General features: G+C 44.6%; 1 protein-coding gene across 2 annotated transcripts in view; it reads left to right on the forward strand.

Moving 5' to 3' along the window:
• Fto (FTO alpha-ketoglutarate dependent dioxygenase) overlaps positions 1–22096 on the forward strand; it is a 350246-nt gene that overhangs the window by 56385 nt on the left and 271765 nt on the right. Inside the window, exon 1 of one of the 2 annotated variants that reach the window (XM_021171162.2) lies at positions 12033–12140. The exons of the other annotated variant lie outside the window; for it this stretch is intronic. Coding sequence (XP_021026821.2) covers positions 12048–12140 — 93 coding nt within the window. The 5' untranslated portion in view covers positions 12033–12047. Of the gene's footprint in view, positions 1–12032; positions 12141–22096 lie in introns of those variants that run through there. 2 annotated transcript variants of the gene reach the window in all.

Here is a 22096-nt window from a genome sequence, read left to right on the forward strand (position 1 = left end):
ACTCACTTTGTAGACCAGGCTGGCCTCGAACTCAGAAATCCGCCTGCCTCTGCCTCCCGAGTGCTGGGATTAAAGGCATGCGCCACCACGCCCGGCGCCTCTGTTGTTTTAACTTCTTTACAAGAATATCATTTGAGGAAGGCGTCAGGTACATGTTTTGACACCATCATATTTAAATAGAAGTTAATTTGTTGTGTTAATCATTAACTTGGGTATTAGTTTCTGATCCCAGGGTCTATTTGAGAGACATAAGAAATCAATTTAATACATAAGTCATTTCTCCCTTCTTAAAAATCTCCTTGCCTGCTCCTGCTCAGATCGGTTCAATTCTGTTTTCTTGACATGGCCTGGCTTTGGATGTTAATTTAGCAGTGGTTTCTGTACATATTTGGCCCTTTAAGCGCTTGACGTAAGCCTTGTCATCCAACTGCATCTTGTAGCCTTGTGACTACCAAGTGATGTTTTTAGTCCGCTCTCGTGTTCTCCTCTGCTCTCAGCAGGTCTGAGTTCAGTCGATACTTGATGATGCAAATATACCACCCAATATTTTATTCTTTGTTTTCAGGTGTGCTTCGTGTGGTTCTGCACGGTGTCTTCCTGGCCTATTGCTTAAAAAATAGCAGGAGAGAGTAAGGATACTAAGTAGATTTTGGAGATAGTATTTATAAGTTTAAAATGTCATTAGGCTTCAGTTTCAGACTATTTTGAGATTGAGATTGTAAATGTGTCTATGGTGTTTACAATGGGAACTTGACTTCTTATTCTGAGGGAAGACCTGGGCCTGGCATTGTGACCTTCCCTTCCTTCATGGCCTGTTTCACAGAGGGCTTGCTTAATGATTTACCTGTAACTGTTTATTGTAAGCTCTTGTCTCTTAGCTCAGTAGAGCTTCAGTTGTTCAGAGCGCGCTCTCTTGTATTAGTAACAATGCTGTCATTATCTCTAAAGTCACCATTTTTATTCGAGAAAGCCTTTAATAGTGTCACACAGTCTACAGTCTTGCCTTTCTGTGTGTGCTCCCCGACCCCAGCGCAGGGTTTAATGAATTATTGAACTTTGAAGAACCTTTGAGGAACAGGGGTTTTGTGTGACTGAGCAGCAGACGTGAGAACGCGCTATCCTCCAGAGCACTGGACAGACAGAACGGAGGCTGATCAGACAGTGTAAGCACTGAGTGAAGGATGGCGATACCATGAAATATTTACACCCCTGGAGCATGCGAGGGGGAGGGGGGAGGATGGGCTTTATCGTTTTAGGCTGAACCTGACACCGTATAACTCACAAGCCTGTGATCTTAAAAACAAAACAGAAAGAAAGTAAGAAATAAGATGGAGAGAGAAAGGAGGAAAGGGAGGGAGGGCAGGATGAAAGAAGGAAGGACAGAGTCTTTGCCTGGTGGCATTTTGTTGTTTGCTGTAGCTTATCACAAAAGAGGAGTGTCTTCTGGAGACAGTGACCTCCCTAAGAGCTGAGTTCTCACTGGTCCCGAGAAAAGGGACTATAGCTTCAGAATGATCTCTCTTGGTGGTACAAGTTTCAAAGTTTTAACTTAATATACCATTAATGCACCTTAAAAGTTGTCACCTTATCTGTGAAAAGAGTGGGCGGATTAGCAGAGAAGGGATCAGTATTGTTTTCAAGCAGAGTGTGAAATGAATTTATTTCTTCACAGAATGCTATTTGAAATGGGTTTGTGATGAATATCCTTAATAATGTTTAGTGAGAAAATAGAGCAATAAAGAAAAATATCTGGAGCACTTGGAAGGTCTAGAAGATATTTATCAGATGATAAATTCTGATGTGTTCCAGTATAGAGAAGAACTTTGTGGGGTTCGGGGTGGGGGTGGGGGAACATCTATGACCCCAGCACTTAGGTGGAGGAAGATGTTCAAGGCCAGCCTGGACTACAAACCAAGATCCTGTCTACCCCTTAAATAAAAGGATGAAAATAAGCATGCTAGCCCAATTACTTTTGCCCCTGTGCCCAATATTTTGAATGCAGTTTTTTTTCTTGTAGTCACAGACCTTTTAAGATGGCATGATGTCATGTAACTTATTAAAAATAATTATTGTAGGTGAGTAAAGATTGACAAGAGAAAAATTTGCTTCATTAAATTTTAATTTTACTCTTGATTTATTTAGAAAGCTCCCAGATGAGAGGGTATTTTAACATAGTGATTCTATTTTTGTTTCTTGGGTCTTGTATTTTTAAGGGAGTTCAGATTGGCTGCAGCCATTGACTTGCGAGGATCATTTGGCTCTGGGCCCCACTGTGAGCACCCGGGAGTCTGACATGTGTTATGCTGAGCTATGTTATTTGTCCTTTGATAACACTGACCAAGTTGACAAGCTCCTGACATTTGTCCGGGTGAGGTAGAAATGCTAGGAAGGAAAATTTAGTACTGCTCTCCTGTACAACTCAACTATTTTAGCTGTGCATGATAGGAAAGGGACATTTTACAGGGATTTTTGTATTTGTTCTGTAGCAATCCAGTTCACACAGAGGTTGTCATGTAGGGACCCAGTCAGGAGAAAGTGGTGAATCACTATCTGGAACAGAAGACATCCAATTTCATCAGCAAGAGCAAGATTTTCTTTGTGTGTTCATTGTTTTCGTTGCTAAGATGATTCCTTACAAAGAGTCGGGACTTTAGAGTGTGAATGATATCAGTTCCGTCTCTGCCGCTCCCCTGTTTGATTTCTGCAAAGTCTTGGACCTAATATGCCAGTTTCTTACCTAGAAATAGGGCTTATTTCAATTTACCCCTGAGGCTCGACCAAGCTTCAGAGCACTGACCAACGTGCCCAGCTTCTGAGGAGAGGCTAACTCCTTACCCAGCGTGTGGTGGGTACCAGCTGTGTACCTAGCAGGTGGGTGGGTACAACGCCTTACCCAGAACACATGAGTGAGTGGACGTTGGCCCCTTACCCAGCTCCTGGGTGAATCCTGTCCCTTTCCAGTCCCTTTCCTTTGCCTTGGAGCCAAACAGGCTTTATCTAGGAGGTGAGCCTGCTCTTGATTGGTAGAGGGGATGAATTCAGAAAGGCACAGAGTACTGTGGACAGTCTTGTGAGAAGCTGAGGAAGGCTGTGTGTGTGTGTGTGTGTGTGTGTGATGGAGAGTGTGCAGGCAAGATGGGCAAATCCACTCATTGGAGGCAGATTTGGTGATGGTGTCTGGAGACTCCATCTGAACCTCTGCTGTCAACACTGGCTTCACAGCATTGAAGTTCAGAGAGTCGAAAGAGCTGAGACTTGTTTTCTTCTTGACCTCTTATTGAAAATATTACTCTTTTGGAATGTTAAAAAATTAAACCAATTTAGAAAAAAACCAAAGGTCTTTCTGTGCTCAGCTTCTCTCTGACTGAAGTGCTTTGCCAGTATGATCAGCATGACTGATATCAATACCAGATTTCCATGGTTACCCATGTTTTCCTTACAAGGATTCTAGCAGAGGCCTGTATGTGCTCACTCTGTTTTTGGTGGTTTCTGTGGTAACAATACAGACCAGAACTGTTCCTCTCTAGGCTAACATTCTGGTAGAGGCAAGCCAGGAAACAGGTAAAGAAGTGACGAGAAAGATGGCTGGAGGGGCTTTAGTTAGAGTGATCTGAAATGGCATCTTATATGAAGCCCCAAATATGACAACACAGGCTGAGGATGCTTGGATTTTTCATGTCCTGATAAGTCTTTTCATATAGGAGATGAAGGTGCTCTGTGGCCAGAATTTAAGGTCTTAGAAGCACCTTTAGTCTTGGGTAAATATTTAGATTCTATTACAACTCAATGGAGACCACAGTCAGGGTTAAGGTGAAGAATAACAACTGATTTGTTATTTTATAAATATATCTGAGGGTGAGAATAGAATTAGGGAGGAAGTCTTGCCAAGGGTGCACTGATGTCTGGGACAGGAGGTGATTACAGAGGCCCACAGAAGGGGAGAGACTTAGGATCTATTCCTGAGGCAAAGTTGATGGGATTTCTTGTGAGACTGGATGAAGATGATTCAGAGACGAGAGGGACCAGAATGGCATCAGGGACTAGATTGTGACTGTTGATGGCAATCAGAAGACTGAGGAAGAACAGTCCTTTGGTCCTCAGGTCCCCATGTGGCATCCAAGGGGCTGTTGGGAGGCAGGAATCTGAGCAGGAGGTCCAGCGTACAGTTGCTGGATGGAAGCTTTGGGGCATCTTTCACAGACCGTTGTTCTTTGGCTTTCCTGAGCTAGTGTGTGTACCCTCAACTCTTCCTGTCTGTGGCCCTGCTGCCAGGCTGCCTCCAAGCCCAGCAAACTCATTCCTCGCAGGCAAAAGCAAAAGGTGACATACACCAGGAGCCAGATTGTCCACAGCAGACTTGTAAGCAACAAGATAATCTCATTGTTCCTCCTGCTACTTAAAATAAAGGTAATATTGATTTTATGGTAGCAGTTCGAGTCCTAAGGCATCGTATTGATTAAGCGTCTAGTGAGAATTTGTAGGGCAGCCTTCTGAGCTGCAGCCACAGGGCATCTCCCCACTGGGCCAGGCCTCTGTGCTGACCCTACTATTAGAAGTGTTTAGGCTCTGGTCAGAACATTTATTTTACCTGATGGATGGCTTAATCCAGCCCGTCACCTTAATCTGACCTTAAAGATGGCAGCCCAACTCTTTTGTTCTGAGCGAATGTGGAGACTGATTTTGGCAATGTGGAGAGCTGTGTTATCAGCAGTTTCACGTTGACCCTTCGTCTGGTCAGCCCTCCTTAAACTTTGTTATCTACCTTAGGACCTGGGCTTTTTTATTTTCCTTACAATGCTTTTTTTTTTTTCTTTTGGTAGCAGCTTCTTTTGGGGATTGTCTTTTTTAAAAGGGAAAGTATGTCTTTTTTTAACACTGCCGTTATTAAGTCCATGGAACTCTTCAATTTTCACTTTCTATCAAGGGGAGTAATTTATTTGTGGTTTTTGTGACATGAAGTATTGAACATGCAAGTCAGGCTTCATAACAGTTACAGGCCTTGTTCTGAGGATCACTGGGAAAATTCAGTGCCAATTGATGTAAATTGTTCATTCTTCTGAGTATAGAAAGAGTCCCCAGCAATTATCTAAAAATAGTAGTTTTGTGTTTTAAAAAAAAGTTTTGCCTGTCTACTGCTGTAAGTTCTTCTGTTTTCTCCCGTGTCTGGTGGTTTGTGCTGGATTGGAGTGGGGAATCTCAGGAATCTCAAGAGGGTTGACACAGTAAATGCCCAACTGAACTTTGGTGATGCTCACTGCTGTGCGGTGGTGATGTTGGCGACAGCTGCCTTTATATCATCCCCAGTATACAGCTCGGGGCCAGGCACACAGGCTGCCACTACCTAGACAGAAGCTCAGTGAAGAACGGATACCACCAGCCAGCATGTGAGATTCCCTTCCACCCTGTAACACCAGAGCTCATTCCATGTCTTTTCTGAAATACTCTGGGTACTTGACATTCTTTAGTCCTTCCTTCATATGGTTACCCTCAAAAGGAGCCACATGAATTTGCCTTTTTGCACATGTGCCCATGTTCTTTGTTTGGTGCCAGACTGGACACAAGTTTTGAACCTTTCATAGTTAAAAGCTAATCAACCCAGCATTCCTAGGCCAGCGCCTAGCACTGCAGCACTGCAGCACTGCAGCACTGCGCCTGCCTGCTTCTCAGTTCTGCCTTTGAGGAGGCGTGCTGGCTGTGAGCTCAGGGCTCTTTTGGAGGGAGGAGATACGATGGTTATTTTTTAGCCTAGCCAGTTGGTGCCTGGTCGGAGTGATGAATGGTGCAGTGTGGGAAAAACTAGCCTCTGCTGGGCTCCTGAGCAGTCATTTAGGGGTGGTTTGAGAGTTCTCTGAAATGGACTACACTCCGGGCTGCTGCTTGTGGTCTCCGGTATCTTGTCCATGTCAAAGCTTGCCTTGTTTCTTTACTTGGAATCTGGAAAATGCTCAGGCTCAGACTCCTTCTCAAGTTGCATTTGGTCTCATCACCCTTGGCTTCCAGGGGCCTGTGACAATGGGACTGTTTATTGTTCTTGTCTTTTTTTTTTTTTTCTCTTTTGGTGTTCAACTAATTTAACCCACAATAAAGTTAATCCTCACTTCTTTGGGACAGTCAAGATTAACATATTAGCTGTTTTCAGAACCATTTTCGTGAAAGCAAGTGTGTTGTTCCACTGGCTCTTGGGGCTGACATATGCAGTTGATGGCTTTTTAGAAGTCAGGTTTCAGAGCAAACCACAACTGCCCTGGGTTACTAAAGTTCTCTTTAATGTTGACTGTGAGCATGCGTGTGTCAAACATGAGGGAGTGGGATTACCTTACTGTGTGTATGTTAGAGGGAACAAGGGAGGGAGGGAGCAAAAGGAGGAGGGAAGTGTGTGTGTGTGTGTGTGCACATGAGAGGGAGAGGGAGTGAGAGAGAGAGAACATGCTGTTGGAATTGAAGCTTTTACTGTCAATGAAAGCACACTGGTTAAATACCCAGATGCCAGGGCCGGGGTACGTGGATCTGAGTACTGGCTTTGCTACTTTCTAATTATGTAACTTAAGGCAAGTTGCTGAATTTCTCTGCTCCTTCCTTTCCACTGTCTTTATCAAGTGAACAAAACTATGGTAGCGGCATTGAGGTTGCTCTAAGGCTCCATCCAGCGTGTTGATTTGGATAAACTGTTTAGAACAGAGCTTTGTGCGTGACCAGTCTTTACTTGTCATTTCTAGCAGCAATTAGCAATTGCACAAAATTAGAAGAAGAGGAGACATAATTGTTACGCCATGTCAAGCATGGCTGTGCGTGTGAAATGCTTTAGGAGCTATGGCTAGTCCTGTGGTTTGTGTTACTAGTTTAGGGAGGTGTCTGCTGTAACAAAAACTACGTGAAGATTCTACATGACGTCTTAAATGTAGTTTTTGATTTCTTATGTAGTAGCGAGGGTTACTTGGCTTCATGCATTCTGTCAGTAGGAACCTTGGCGGGCTCCACAGAAGGCTGCAGAGGTCACCTCAGGTTATCTCCGCTGAAGCCAGCGGGGGGGGGGGCGGGGGGGGAGAGCAGGCAAGGCCGTGTGTAGGAGCGTTTTATGGGCCAGCCCTGGCTGTGGCACTCAACACGTCTGTTCCCACTCCTCTGGCCAGAGCTGCCGTCCGTCCTCCGCATGTTCCTCAGGAGTCTAGAGATGGAGAAGTGAGAAAAGCCTCGTCTCCAGACTCCGAACTGAAACTGCACAACTGTCCCATTGGGGGTTTGTGAAATGCAGTCTTACAGCAGCTTCCAAAGATGACACATATTTTATGCAAAAAAAAAAAAAAGTGACTACATTGGATAATAATTTGTGTTTTCTAATTTCCAAGAGTTTCCAAGTATGAGGTTGCTCTAGGGCTCCCGAGTGTTGATTTGGAGTTTCTAAGAAAATCATTAAGGGGTTTTCCAGGCCAAATAAGTTTTAAAGTAAAATGGTTTTAAAAACTGCTCACTTTCTTAAATTGTAAAGAAGTGTTAATGGGAAATGTGGGTGCAATTTAATCTGTTTATCCTGCTGGTGAGTGGACCTTCAAAGGCCTCAGGGTGTGGTTTGCCAACAAAGGCCTTCAGCGGCCCTGCTGGTGGCTCGCGGTCACATTTTGCATTTTGAGCCTTTAGATATTTTGCTCCCTTACATTCCTCTCTTTTATTCCTTTATTTTCTGATAAAATATTTGCTCCGGTGAAACCTAAGAACAGGAATCACACTGCATTTAATAACACAGGGGCTTGGTCTGCTGAATTCCACGCCAGAGAGGAACAGTGTCTTGTGTGGCTTTGTCTCTGTTTTTCTTTCTCCATTTGTGTACATGTAGACATGTACGCATGTGTGTTCATGCGTGAGGAGGCCAAGGTTGCTATCACACATTACACGATTACTTCCATGTGTAGAACAGGTAAGCCAATGGAGGTAGGAGATAATGGCTGCCAAGACATAGGAAGAGAGAGGTGGGGAAGAGTTAGGCCTGGTGATGACTGAATGACTCTGTGGCTGTACTGACATGTACACTTCAGAAGCAGAAACTGTAAGACGTGAGCCCTGAAACCAGAAGGTCCATGGCTTAGCCTTCTCTCTGCTCTGATCCCTAAGGACCCCTTTGGCTTATCTGTTTTTATTCTTCTCTTGTTCATATCTGACTAGATTGTGGTCCACGCTCTTCCTGCCGTGGGGCCCATGCTCCCTGTCTCCACTTCTCTCTATTTCTCTCCTACTACATACCTGCATGCCTGCCTCTGCTTTCTCCTGGGTCTCTCTTCTGTCTGGTCATAGTAATGCAGAGCAGATCTCTTGTGAAGCTTTAGCAGGAGAAGGGCATTGTCCTGGTGCGGTCTCTACATTGGCCTCGTACTTGTGATGACTACCCTGCATCGATAATGTATATTTGATGCATACCTACCCAGTGCCACTTTAGGAGTCAGTACTGTGGAAACTAGAAAAGCAGTTCTCTGAAGTCACGTGATCCTACATTGCTATAACTCTATGGATAACTAAATCTTCCTCATTTAAAAAGCCATTTCCATTATTTCAGATGATCTGCTTTTTCTATTGGTAGGATGGACTGTGAGCCATCTGCTCTGTGTTGTCATAACCTCGCTCTCCTCTGCTAAGGTTCCTCCTTCCTTGGAACATTTCATTTTAAGGGGCTTTTCTGCTAGAAACTTCTTAGAAGAATAAGACATGTATCTGAAAAATGGCTAATTACTTTTGCCTTTAATTTAATTTAGTCTAATTTTGGATTTTGTTTTGAGATATATATACTTAGGAAGGGTGGGGTAGAGAAAACGGGATAACACATATACGTACTTTAAAACCACGCTTTTAGTTTAAGGAACCTTTCCAATGTGATCGTTGGTTCATTCATTCGTTCTTGTGCAGAAGATTTAATTCAGACTCTCATACATTCTCAACCCGCTTCCTACCCTGAGCTACCTCCAGCCCAGCCCTCCAAGTGTGGTTTCTTTTGGCCTCTTTATCCTAATTCCAAATTGCAGCCAGAGTCCCCGAGTTACCCTGAAGGCTGTACTTTCAAGTAGGAAGGCCACTGGGTGGCACTGCAGCTCTGTGCTCTGTCAGCTGAGCCACAGAACACACTTGGGTTGCTCCAGCTGACTGGCTTTCTGGGTGTCAGGGAAATTGTTTTATTGGTAATGGGCACAGTGTCATATATTCCTCTCCACCCTGTGTAGCTATTTAATGCCCTGAAACATGCCCCTCTGTGGCCATGGCCTGTTAACTCTGCTTATTTGGTGTAATAATTAGCAGAATTTCTCACTAACAGGGGTACTTACCAACACCTCACACCTCCGCTGTGTTTTTGTACGTGATGGATTGCACATTCTCAGAAAAAGTTGGGAAGGTCAAAGCTTAACCTGGGTCTAACAGGGCTACCTCCTACACATTTGCTCAGGATAGGTTTATATTAACTTGCTTCCGAGCGTCTTCACACCTGAGCAGTGTGTAATACAAACATGTCCGAGCTTTTATGTAAGGGCTCAGTGAAGGTTTGTAAACACAACACTGTTAATTTTCTACCTTGTAGAGTGATAGAAAAATAAATGAGTAGCCACCTGCATTGGATGACACTCGGTACTCGGAGGTCTGTGTGTTGGAAGTGTGCAAGTGTAAACAGTGGTGTTTACACACTGGTGGTGAAAACAGTAGTGTTTACAACAGTGGTGCCTGCATAGGCACCACATCTTGGGTTAAAATGGGGAAGAAAAGTTACACATGGAATTTTAATATTTTCCATGGCTGTAAGTTAGGCTCCATTTAATTCTTTGTGGTTTTACAAGTCCTTCTAGGCTCCTACTATTTCTATGCCAACAATTTTATCATTTACAGAGCATGATCAGAATTAACTGACAGAAGACCCAACAGGCTAGAAATAAGTTGAAAGCAAGAAATACTTTAGTTGGGCCATTAGCTTATCCTCCGTGACCGTAGGCAGCCTGTATACCGTATCTTTGCTTTGATTCTCTCATTTCCTACAGTTGGCATAACGCCCTCTGCTCTCCTGTGTCTGCTGAAAAATAAATGGGAACTCTTTAAAATACCTCTGCTTGTATTTATTTTCCTAGCCCCAAATAAATGTAAAGTGTGGTTATAATCACCCAGGACGCCTAAGGAGCTTCCCATGTTGAAGCCAAGATGAATTGTAGAGATCTTAAAGGGGAGGTTGTTACAAAAGATTGTTACAAGTTAAGGTCTCTTGGACTTTGCCACTCATGCTTGGAGGACATACATGTATATTATATATTATTTGGTTTTTCCAGACAGAGTTTCTCAGTGTAGCCTTGACTGACGTAGACCTCATTCTGTAGACCAGGTTGGTTGGCCTCAAACTCACAAAGATCCGCCTCCCGAGTGCTGAGATTAAATACATTTGCTTGGAGCAGGGCTTTCTTTGTGAGTTCTAGCTCACTTTTAAACACCTGGCACTTTGATGCTTCTGCCTCTGTTCACATCCATGTCTACCTATGGTGTGTGTATGGGTTTGGTTGCAGGAAGCAGTGACAAGAGGTTGTTTCTGTATAGCATCCTCCTGAGGAGCAGAGAACTGGGCTCAAAGCTAAGCTGTAGTGGCTTCCGAAGCAGTGTTACGGGCTAGCCTGACAAGGAGTCCCACATCTGCCACATGTGGGCAGGAGAGGATCAGGAAGCCATGGTTAGAATGGTCCATTTGTGAGGACAGACAGCTATAGGTGAAGCCAGAGACAGCCAGGAAAAAGGAAGGTGCCACCGTGACAACTGATGTTTAAGTGGAATGAGTTTGTGACCTTTCTGGCCTTGTGCTGGAAATCCAGTGTTGGGACAACTACTTTCTCTGCAGAAAAAGCCCAAAGTTCCTGGTGCTGATTTTCTTTCTGAGTCTCGTAGATCAGGCCAGGTGAGGCCTAACACTCCTCCGGAGCCTTGGCTACAAATTGGCGCAAACCAGTGTTTTGTTTCTTTCCCAGCACAGCAAATAGCTAAGCAGGTACTGTTTAAGTTTGTGGTCAGTGCTGTTAACTCCCACCACCACTGTGGCACTGTGTTCATTATGGTTCTCTCTGGCTCCTGGAGCTCTAGATGCTACAATTTGGTCTCCACCCCCTGGTTCAGGCCCAGCTCCTGCCTCCCTGGGCTTTCTCAGTCGTCTTCCTTATCTGGCCCTCCGACCTCCAGTCTTGGTTCCTTTGAACTGAACCATATTATAAATAGAGTTAAAACACAGGGCAGCAAATTAAACACACACACACACTCACCAAAATTATGCCTTCACTGTGTTCCTGTCCTTCTCAAAAGCCTTTTGTGGCTGCTTATTACATTCAGGATGGAGTCCAGACTACTCAGCCAGACTCTCTGGACCTTCCATCATCAGGGCACAGTCTATCATCCTCGTCTTATCTCCAGCTCTCCCCTGCTGAAGCCGACTGTTAGCCAGAGGTCTAATCACCGACGCTTGATCGGCTGCTTTGATTACTGACTTTTTAGCTCTGCCGCCCTTATTACCTGGCGAGCTGTTTTCTGCTTTCTTCATCTCATCACCTTGGCACAAGGTTCTTCTCTCCTTTGTTCAGACTTCTTAGAGCACTGTTTACTAAGGCGTTTTTATTTTATTACCCACATTGTTAGTTTTCTTTTCCCCTGTTTTTCATGTAGGCAGTATAAATATTTGTTATGGATTGATTGATCTGTTGATTCTGCGTGGCTCTGACAGCCACTTGCTTGGGAGAGGGGGATGGTGGAGGGTCAGTGTGGGGCTGAAGCAGAAGCCCATCTCTGTGACTTTGCCCTTTTGATTTCTAGTGAAAGGACAAATTAACTATTTGCTTTGAGCAAACTAATGCAGTGTTTTGTGGATTTAGGGTTTGAAAAGGACCCTGGGAGGGAAAGCCTGGGAGTTGAGCTCTTAGCCTGTTTGCCAGGCTGGAGGAGCTCCACTCTGCCACAGCCTTGCCGTTTGCTTAAGTGAGGGTTGTGAAATCACAGTGGAATTTGTGGTCGCTTGCCAGCGAGGAGGAGGAAGAGAGGTTCTGAGTAAATTAGACATGCAAATTAGTAGGGCACGGGGCTCTAACAAATTATACAAGAAGTCCCAAGAAGTCCATTTCATCTTCTGTCTACAGAGTGGTGATATGTATGTATGTGCACATGTGTGCATGTGCTTTGTATGTGTGTCTGTGCATATGTGTGTGTGTGTATGTGAAGGCAGCTATTAATATATTTTCTTTAGAAGTTCTCAAACCTTTTGTTCTCCCAGCTCTTTTGTAGTAAAGTTTATTTAGAATCCCCAAACCTCTTGTTTCTGTAGAGGCTTGTCTCCAGGCAGTTACTATGTTTGGAAACAAACAGAAGAATCACAAAACAACTTTATTCATTTAATAATAGCAGTGACTGTGACTTTTTTTATATAAAAAAAATAAGTTTTCCAATACAAAAATTTATCAAAAAGATTTACATATTAGCAAATCTTTTTATTGTCTAGCACAGTAAAAACTGGGTTCTCATAGCTGATGTTGTACCTAGTTGTTCTACTGTTTTGTTCTGCTGTATTGTTTTGGTTGAGGCTTATGAACAAAATCCAGTTTCCTCAGGTCTTGAAGGGGGAATATTTGAGTGGGCTTCTTAGTGTTAAATCGTCATATTTTTCTTGATAATGTACTGAAACTTGACAAGGGTCAGCTTATTTTTTATTTTTATTTGTTTATTTTGTACAATGATCGTTTTTTTAAATTAACAAATGATTGTGTAAATGGAGTGCATTGTGACATTATGACTGGTACATATGTTGTGGGGTGGTTAAATGAAGCTAATTAGCATATCCATCACTTAATTATCATTTAGAACCTGGTTTTTTAACAACTTAGAAATTGTACATTGATGTGAGCTAGAGTCACCAGGGCTTACTCCTGTTTCCATCCAAACTTAGTAACTCTTTGACACTTATTTCTCCTCTCTGTCCCCGATCCAGATGGCTCTTCTCTTCTGTGTTTCTGCGGGGTGGACTGATTGTCCACATGCAAGGTCATGCGTTCTCTTCAGCCACAGAGTAAAGGAAGCAAACACTAATGTAGCATTGTGAGAATAGTATTGATCATGGGGTCTTTCGCCAAACTGCCTGACCAGACACTAATTAGGAAGAAGAGTCCAGCGCAGCCAGAGTGGAGGAAGAACTTTAGTGTCTGTTTCTCCAAGGCTAATTTCCTTTCCATGCTAGAGCTTAGCCATCAAAAGGGGGGAAAAATCCTTCCTAGCCTCTGTTTCTTAGCCCAGGAAAAGAATTCCTAGGCTCTATTTTTTAAACTTTAGTGTTTACAACTGGTATTTATTTTTGTTTTGTGTGTAGGAGTGTTATTGTCCACAAGTGTGCCTGTGCACCACCTGAATGCAGTGCCCACAGAGATCAGCAGAGAGTGTCAGATGGTTGTGAGCCAACATAAGGATGCCAGGAACTGAACCCAGGTCCTCTGTAAGACCAGGCAGCTTCCAACAGCTGAGCAGCGGTCCTTCCAGCCCTTATTTTTTACTTAAAAAAACAAAAATAAAAACAAAACAACAGTAGCAAGGGTCAAAGTTTTGTTTTGTTTTTCCAAATCTGTTTTTGACAATAAAAATGCCCAGCTTAAATCAACATGATTGTGTTGTTCCTGTTTGTTAGAAAATTACAGACATTGGAGGTTTTCTGGTCAGATGGCTGCTCCTGCCCCAGGGACCAGCTCTTGGGAACCATTGTAAGGAAAGCCTGCTCCAGAGCAAGGCCCCTTTTGGGCAGCAGGCACTGTTTCTTTCAGTCGTGGTCCCAGCCCAAGGCTTTGAGTTTGTGTGTTTGATCGAGTGTGTGTGTGTGTGTGTGTGTCTGTCTGTCTGTGTGTAGCGCCACAAAGCAGCTTCATTCGCTGCTGGGGTAGACTGCAGACGCGAGGCAGCAATTAAGCGATCATGTAATAGAAGACTCCCAATTTGCCAGTTTCTTTTTTTAACTTCTTGGGTGGTTGGGGCGCATCATTGAAACAATTACTACATTTACTCAAGAGTTTGTCCTTTCTATTAAGAAAGATCCCAGCCAAGTGCCTTCAGGTGAAGCGGAGGGGATTGTGTAACCGAGGCTCTGCAAACTGGTCCTTATTGTTTGAGAAGACTGATCCCTTTGTGCTGCAGCTTGGCACCCAGAATCGGTTTTAATTTAACAGTCCAGCTCCTTTAATGATCAATTCTCTATTGTGCTCTGAATTTGGTACACTCCCAGTCTGTTCTCCAAGGCACCAGCTTCTTAGGAGAAATGGGGGCAGGGGTATCAAAGAGGCCTAATCATTCGGTTATAACTTATAGTAAAGTCCCAAACCCTTTATTCGAGAATGTTCACCAGGGAAAGTACCTGGTGCTAGCATGTGCCTGTATTGTGTCGGGCGCACTGCTGGTGTTTTATCCGCCCTTGTGTAACCCTGGCGGAGGGCTGGGATGCGGGTGCTTTGTTTCTTTCTGTTGCTACCAAGACAGGGATAAGCATGAACCAGGTCGCCCTTATCTCATACCTGCTCACCCTGCCTTAGATTTTCACACACTGTTGTAATCCATTTAGTTGGATTCATGGATTAAAATTTAAGTGAAAGTGTGTAACTTCTGTGCTTAAGCTCCTTGTGGCTCTGAGTCACATGTGAGCTAAGGTCCTTCTTTGCTGGAGGGCAGGCCCTACTTACCTGGCTTCTCTGGCCTCTGAGGACCACCTGCAGTCTGTTGCGGTCCACAGTGGCTGGCCTGACTGCCTTCCTTTCAGTCTCCAGAGTCCCCAGGCTGGGTTGTCCTCAGAGTTTGGACAGTCCCAGAGCTTTCCTCTGCTCTCAGCTTCTCAAGGTTTGAGTCTTACCTGAAGCCTCTTGGTTTGTGCTTCACTGACCAGCCAGGCTTCATTGGCTCTTGCTCTCCACAACCCTTAATTTTTAAAAAAATATATTCTAAAGTATTTGTGTGTCTTACGTAGGGGTGTGCACGCACGAATGCAGGTGTCCACAGAGGCTGAAAGGGGATCTTGGATCCCCTGCAACTGAAGCTGCGGGCACCGGTGAGCTGCTTGGCATGGCCGCTGGAAACTGAGCTCAGGTCTTCTGCCAGAGCAGCAGGTCTCCGTCAGGGAGCCTCCTTCCTCTGTAGTTATCTCAAGTCACTGCCCTCCTGTCTTTGCCTCCACAGTGCCGCTATTGGAGGTGTGTGCCACTATGACCAGCACCAGTGTCTACTTCTATCGAACCATTTAGTGTGTTGAAGGGTGAGCCTCTACTATTAGCCTGTGTGGCTTCCACTCATGGTATGCCATGTACTGACCTTGGATGAATTCCTTCATCATTCAGAATTTTAATTTATCCCTCTGTAAGCGGAAATAGTATTCTATCCCTCAGCCATAAGGACTAAATAGTACTTGTAGAGTTAGCTGTTGTTTAATATTATTTCCATGTAGTAATATCGAATTCCACCTCATAGTTGACTGTATATTTATTTGGATGTTTTGTGTTTCTTCTGCCTCTAGTGCAGACTGTATGCAGGAATCATATTTATTCTAGATGAAAATGGTGTTTGACACGTAGTAGGCACTGTCTACATCTTTGTTGCGTATTGAAATATGAACTGACTTTGTCTGGTTTGCAAATGGAGCAATCAGCGTTAAGAGAGGTTCACAGCTACTAAATGACAGCAGTCCAGGCTTAGGACTCTTGACTGTAGAGCCTCACCCTTCCACTGACTCAGTCTCTGCCTGGACATCCCTGCAGAACGTCGTGAACTTCAGGCGCTCTTCGTTTGGCTCATACCTTTCATGGTTCTTCTGTGTGTGTGTGTGTGTGTGTGTGTGTGTGAACATGCGTGTGCCCATGTATGCTTACAGAGGTTGGTGGACAGCTGTAGATGTCTTCAGGTGCCATTCATCTTAAAAATGGCTTTTGGAGGTAGGTTTTCCCCCTGTCTTGACTTGTTACACTTGGGGTGGACTGGTTAGCCTTGAGCCTGGTGAGACACCTCCCTTCACTTTCTGTGAGGGTTTCCAGGATACCAAGGCCATTGTTGTTTGTTTGTATTTAAATGTTGGCTCAGGGGATTCAGCTGAGGTCTTTATACTTCTGAGGCATGCGCAACACTGACCAAGGCGTCTCCCAGGTCTGAGTTCCCTAATGTGAATGCAGTAGAAGTCATGAAACGGGTTCAGCCATGTTTTGTACGATGTGTGGTTAACAGAGCAAGAGTTCAGACCAGAAGTCAGGAGGGTGAGACCCAGGTGACCCCCACCCGGATTCAGTGAATGGCTTCAAAGCATCGTGACCTGCTGTGGGATACAGAAGGTGTTGAAGCTGGGGTGAGATGCTGAGTTAGAGCCATGTATTGTGACTTGGAAAGAGGTAAAAGCCAGAAAAAAATACACACACACACACACACACACACACACACAGAGAGAGAGAGAGAGAAGAGAAGAGAGTCCTCTGATGAAAGCAGTGGATGTTCTTCTACCACGCTTTTTCCTGGGTTCATGAAACCTCAGGAACTGAGTGCAGGAATCTAAGGGAGTTAGAATGCTGCCATTACTTTCCTAAAATCTAGGCTTAGGACTTGGCTCTCTGCGGACTCCTAGTAATGTTCCTTGAATGAGGTTGAATGAGGGAATTTTGTTATTTTCAAGGTTTTTTTTTTCCCCCCTCAACTTTGAGCTCCATCTGTAGTTTCCTTTGCTTGGGATCTCTGGCTTGCCAATTCCCTAATGTCATCTGGTGTGGCAGGAACCTTTGCTCTGGGCAACACGTAGCTGATTGAGAGGTTTGGCTTCAGGTGAGCTGTAGAAATGGACTCAAGATGTTTGGGATGCTTCCTGGAGGGAACCATTGTGGAACGGGCATCTCATAGGGTTGGGCCCCGCAGGTCAGGAGTGGTCCCCACACTGTGTAGAGAGCTCGGCTTCTGCACCCTGCCAACCTGTGTTATTAGAAGTAGAGAGTCTCAGAGACCCTTTAACCTCATTGCCTGAGGCTGATTAAGTGGTCCAGGCCCCAGCTGGTGGCAGAACCCCACCAGTAGCTCTCACCTGCCTGTCCAAACCAGGCGAGTATTTTTCAGGTTCTTCATAAATCAGTACCTCTCACTGACATCCATGAGGCTTAAAAGCCTTTGAGATGGAATCTAGACCATTTTCATGACAGGGTGATGCTCGTTACCATGTTTAGTTGGCTTGTTTATGAATTTTTTTTTTTTTTGAGATAGAGCCTTACTATAGAGAACAGATAGGTCTGAATTCCTGAGTAGCCCATGCTAGCCTCAAACTTGATGTAATTCTTCTGTCTTAGCCTTTTACATGATAGGGTTACAGACATGAGCCATTTTGTCTGGCTTCTTTGGCAGTTTCAATACTGTCAGGACACCTTATTTCACCCCATGTTTATTGGTAATTTAGTGAACGTTTGTTGAACTTATATCAGATACTATAGCAGACACAGAAATGAACCGGAGATGGGACTCAACTTCAAGGACTTAAAATCTAAATACAAAGCAATGGCATAGTCAAGGTTAGCAAGTCAGAATAGCAAAAGCACATTGGTCCTGCAGGATATATTTTTGAAATTTAATTGGAGTATGTGCTCTGTGAAGCCCTACAGAAGAACTTTAGCCCAGGTGCCCTGTGGTTTTTGGTATTATACTTCTTATAACATTTCAGGTTCAGGTTTTCAGTTCTATAGGTGAGTGGTTTGTTTTTATTTTTGGTGTGTGTGTGGAGCAGTGGGTGGGGTGGTGGATGGATGGGGGGTTATTTGAGGTAGTTCTCTGTGTAGCCCTGGCTGTCCTGGAACTCAGTCTGTAGGCAAGGCTGTTGTCGAGCTCAGAGATGTTGCCTCTCAGGCGCTGGGATTAAAGGAGCGCCACCACTGCCCAGCTAGATGAGTGTTTTTTAAAACCTGGCTGATTATTGCTCTCCCTTAAGCCCAGAAACAGCGTGCACGCAGGCCGTCAGGAGCTCGAATGTACTTCCTGGGTCAGCAGGACTGCTGTTGGGTTGGAAGCTTACTGCTAAAAAATAACTCAGTCTACAGTTGTGATGAGCAGCCAACGCTAGCAACACCTACACCACTGCCTTATAGGTGAACACTACACATAAGCTGTGCTTCTTGAACCTGGCCCTCATGTTTCACATTAGCATGCATTTTACTACATGATAAGTCTGATGCATACATCCTGGTAGGGCATTCCAAAAAAAAAAAAAAAAAATCCTTTGCTTGAGATGAAAAAGTGGAAATATGCCCACCACAGTTCAGCTAGATTCAGCATATAAGTTGAATATTGGTTGGTGACATGGTAGCTTTCAGAGAAACTACTGCCTCCCCCCGCCCCAGCCTCCCACTCCCCACTTTGGTGGAACAAAAGAGATTGGATTGTGCTTTCTTAGGATTTCTCTGCCTTGTGCCAGAGGAAAGAGAGGCAGGCATGTGTCAGCAGACCTGCAGCGAGGTGAGCTGTCAAGGTGTTGGCACTGACAGGCTCCTCTGGGTAGAACTCAGGGCATCCCACCAGCAAAATGAAGACTGGACTTAAATGATTTCACATTGGGGCTTTTTACTTACCTTAATTGCTGAAGGGCTAAATTGGGTGTGACAAATCTAACAGGTAATTGCCAGCTAGGTTTCACCGCCAGTCATTGGATACACGGTGAGTGATGGTCTCTCTGTTACAGCTGAGCTAGAAACATAGGGACTATATTTGGAATTAGAATTTACATATTCAGGTGTAGTCATGTGTACTTAAACCCTTGCCGTGTGTCTGGGAACTCAGTTCACTTGCTTCTCTCATTGATGGTCTAGAGTTTGTTGGTGTGCTACGGGGGAGAAGTTGGAAGGGCCGTGATTCAAGAGAAAGCATAAAAGAGGCTAGATCTGGAAGGAAAAGCTTTTCCTTCGAGGTGGTAAATACTAGGTAGCCTTTGGAGAGCAGTCATTCCTAAGCCCTTGTGTTGGAGCTGAGCTTTCGACATTATCATAGCTTAAAAGTTACCTGTGTAACTAGTCTCCGTAGATTTCCTTCCTTAGTCATTTGATGGGTTTGATGGACATGTAGAAGTCCTGCTGCAACGTAGGAGAGCTTATGGTTCTCACTTCTGTGTGGGGACTCCAGCCTGGCAGCATCTGCCTTAGTGCTTGTGAAAGGGACTTTTGCCTCCTTGGTTCACACAGGATTTTAGCCACACTACCCACTGTAGAAACAAAATTACCTTTACATGAAAGAATAAAGAAAGTCCCCTCAGTTTCTGCTTTGTGAACTTACAGTCTACTGAGAGAGACGAAAACCCCTAACAGAATGTAGGAGTTTCTCTCTAGGATGACGGAGCTGGTTTTGTTAGGATGGTTTGGGAGTGAGGAGATGGGGCAGCTGGGAAAAGCTGGGGGGCATGGGCTAAAGGACACAGGACCTAGAGTAGGGAGCAGAAGGAGGCCCCCCTACGATGAGGCCAGATAGTCCCAGAGTGTGGATTTACTGGCTGTGGAAGCCCATTAGAAAGCAAACAATACCAGGCAGGAAGTGACGTGGTTCAGTAGGCGTTTCAACAAGGTTTGCTGTGATTTCTGTGGAGAATGGGCCACAGAAGAGATGATGAGAACATACCCAGGAGGAAAGTTACACTATTGTGGGAGGCTCTGTGGATGGGGGGAGGTGCTTGAGTTGGAGTGTGTCATGGGATGGAGATGGCGTGGGTGGAATTCAGAAGGAAACTGATGCACGCATAGTTTTTTTATTCTTTTATACATTACATTCCAACCGGCTGCCCCTCCTCTACTCTCAGCCCCACCCCCACCACCTCTCTTCTCTCCCACATCCAGTCTTCCTTTTCCCTTCAAAAACCAGGCTTTCCAGGGATATCAGCGGAACATGGCATAGAAATTACCATGTGGCTAGGCACAGCCACCTGTAGGAGGGAAGGGGACCTGTATTATTTTTGATTAGGAGGTTATTGGTCCGAGGAGGGAAAACTGTTGTTTGAAGTACAGGTGATACAGGTTGTGGGGAAGGCAAGCCTTGGACTGTTGGGAACCGGTACTGCTTCTGTCTGTGGTTGCAGGCATTCCTGACAGCACACATTCAGGACAGGACGGCGGTGTACATACTTCATCTTTTGGCAGAGCAGAGCAGAAGGGAAATAAAATAAAATAAATCATTCAGGCTCTTTAATGAAACGGGTTTCAGAAGAGATGATCTCAATTCTAGCTTCTGTGATAGTACGCTTTCTTACAAACACACGCGTCAGTTACACATCTCAGATGTCTGAATAATTCTAGATACCTTTTGACTGCTGTGAGCTCAGTGATCCATTTGGCTAGTCTCTGTAACTCTGAAGTTTTAATAGGTAACAGTCAGAAGCAGAGTATAGGAACAGAGAGCAAACTGCATTGCCAGGAGCTGGTCCTGTGAAGCTGTTAGCTTTAAGCCTATTAGGCTCCCCTGCTGTGGGAGCCATGGCAAGCAAGGCAGCTCTGCACCTTGAGCAGTGTCCTTCCTGTACTTGGGAATCAGCATTCTTGTCAAAATCCTAACCTCCAGTTCCTTGGGCAGCAGCTTTGGCTTCCAACATGTGTGTCTTGGGGGAACCTTGTTACCCACACCTTGTGGGACAAAGGGACAGCCTGGTGAAAATGGCTGTAATGTTGGCAGTGAGTAAGAAGTGACTGGCAGTTCCTCTTTTGGGGAAAGGCAACCAACATTTACTAATCTGCTCTGCTGCTTATAGTCTTCAAATCAGCCTGGAAGGGTCTGTGGGTGGGGCTTGGCTCCCACTCTTATTTTATGGGTAAGGAAGGAGCCTGGGGATTTGCCTGTTTTTAGCCACTAATTGTAAATGTACAACTTGGCTCAAATTTAAGTGGCTAACTTGAATGTAAAAATAAATAAAAGAATAGCTTTTCAAAGAATTGCCATCAGTTGCAATTCAAGTGGACTCATAAACACTTGTATCAGATTAAGTTTGAGACTTCATGTTAAACAGAGTGAGAACTGACATTGGTAAAATGGCCAGGCTTAATGCTATGTTGGTAAGGTAATCCCCCAAACCTTCAGGTTTTCACTCTTGTTTTATCTCCTTGTCAGTCTAGTGTATTTAACTAATAATCTAAACTTCTGTCATCTTACACTGCAGGGTTGTGTCCCTGCGAAATAGACAAAGAGTCAAAGGACCTCACAGGGAACTCACACCAGTGTGCGAGAGCGAAGGCACGGGAGGCTGGGCTCCCTTGGAGTGATGCAGGTTCAGACCAGGGATGCTACGCTCACGCACCATGTGGCCTTGCAGAAGATCAAGTTCAGACAGGTGGTCCACTGACTGTGTAGTGTGGGTTCATCCTCAGGCTGGCCCCTCGTCTTCCTGCCTTCTCCTAAACATCATCACGGTGGGTAGTTCTGGCTCAGTGGATGAAGTTTGTCTAGTGACTGTGGGAAGATAATAAAAGAGACAAAATAGGCCATATTTATTTCCATGAAATGATGTTCATCCAACATTTATAGAATATGTAGCCCGTAGGAAGGAAGTGCAGACACCTAAGTTCAGTAATTTAAAATGTAGTGGGCATTTCTGTATTTCTCATTTTTTTCTCCTTTATTTTTTTCTTTTTAAATTTTTTATTAGATATTTTTTCCCTTGTTTCTTTTTTATTAGGTATTTTCCTCATTTACATTTCCCATGCTATCCCAAAAGTCCCCCATACCCTCCCCCCCCCTCCCCTACCCACCCATTCTCACTTTTTGGCCCTGGATTTCCCCTGTACTGGGGCATATAAAGTTTGCAAGTCCAATGGGCCTCTCTTTCCAGTGATGGCCGACTAGGCCATCTTTTGATACATATGCAGCTAGAGTCAAGAGCTCAGGGGTACTGGTTAGTTCATAATGTTGTTCCACCGATAGGGTTGCAGATCCCTTTAACTCCTTGGGTACTTTCTCTAGCTCCTCCATTGGGGGCCCTGTGATCCATCCAATAGCTGACTGTGAGCATCCACTTATGTGTTTGCTAGGCCCCAGCGTAGTCTCGTTAGAGACAGCTATATCAGGGTCCTATCAGCACAATCTTGTTAGTGTATGCAATGGTGTCAGC

Source organism: Mus caroli, chromosome 8, assembly GCF_900094665.2.
Source record: "Mus caroli chromosome 8, CAROLI_EIJ_v1.1, whole genome shotgun sequence".
Lineage (NCBI taxonomy): Eukaryota > Metazoa > Chordata > Mammalia > Rodentia > Muridae > Mus > Mus caroli.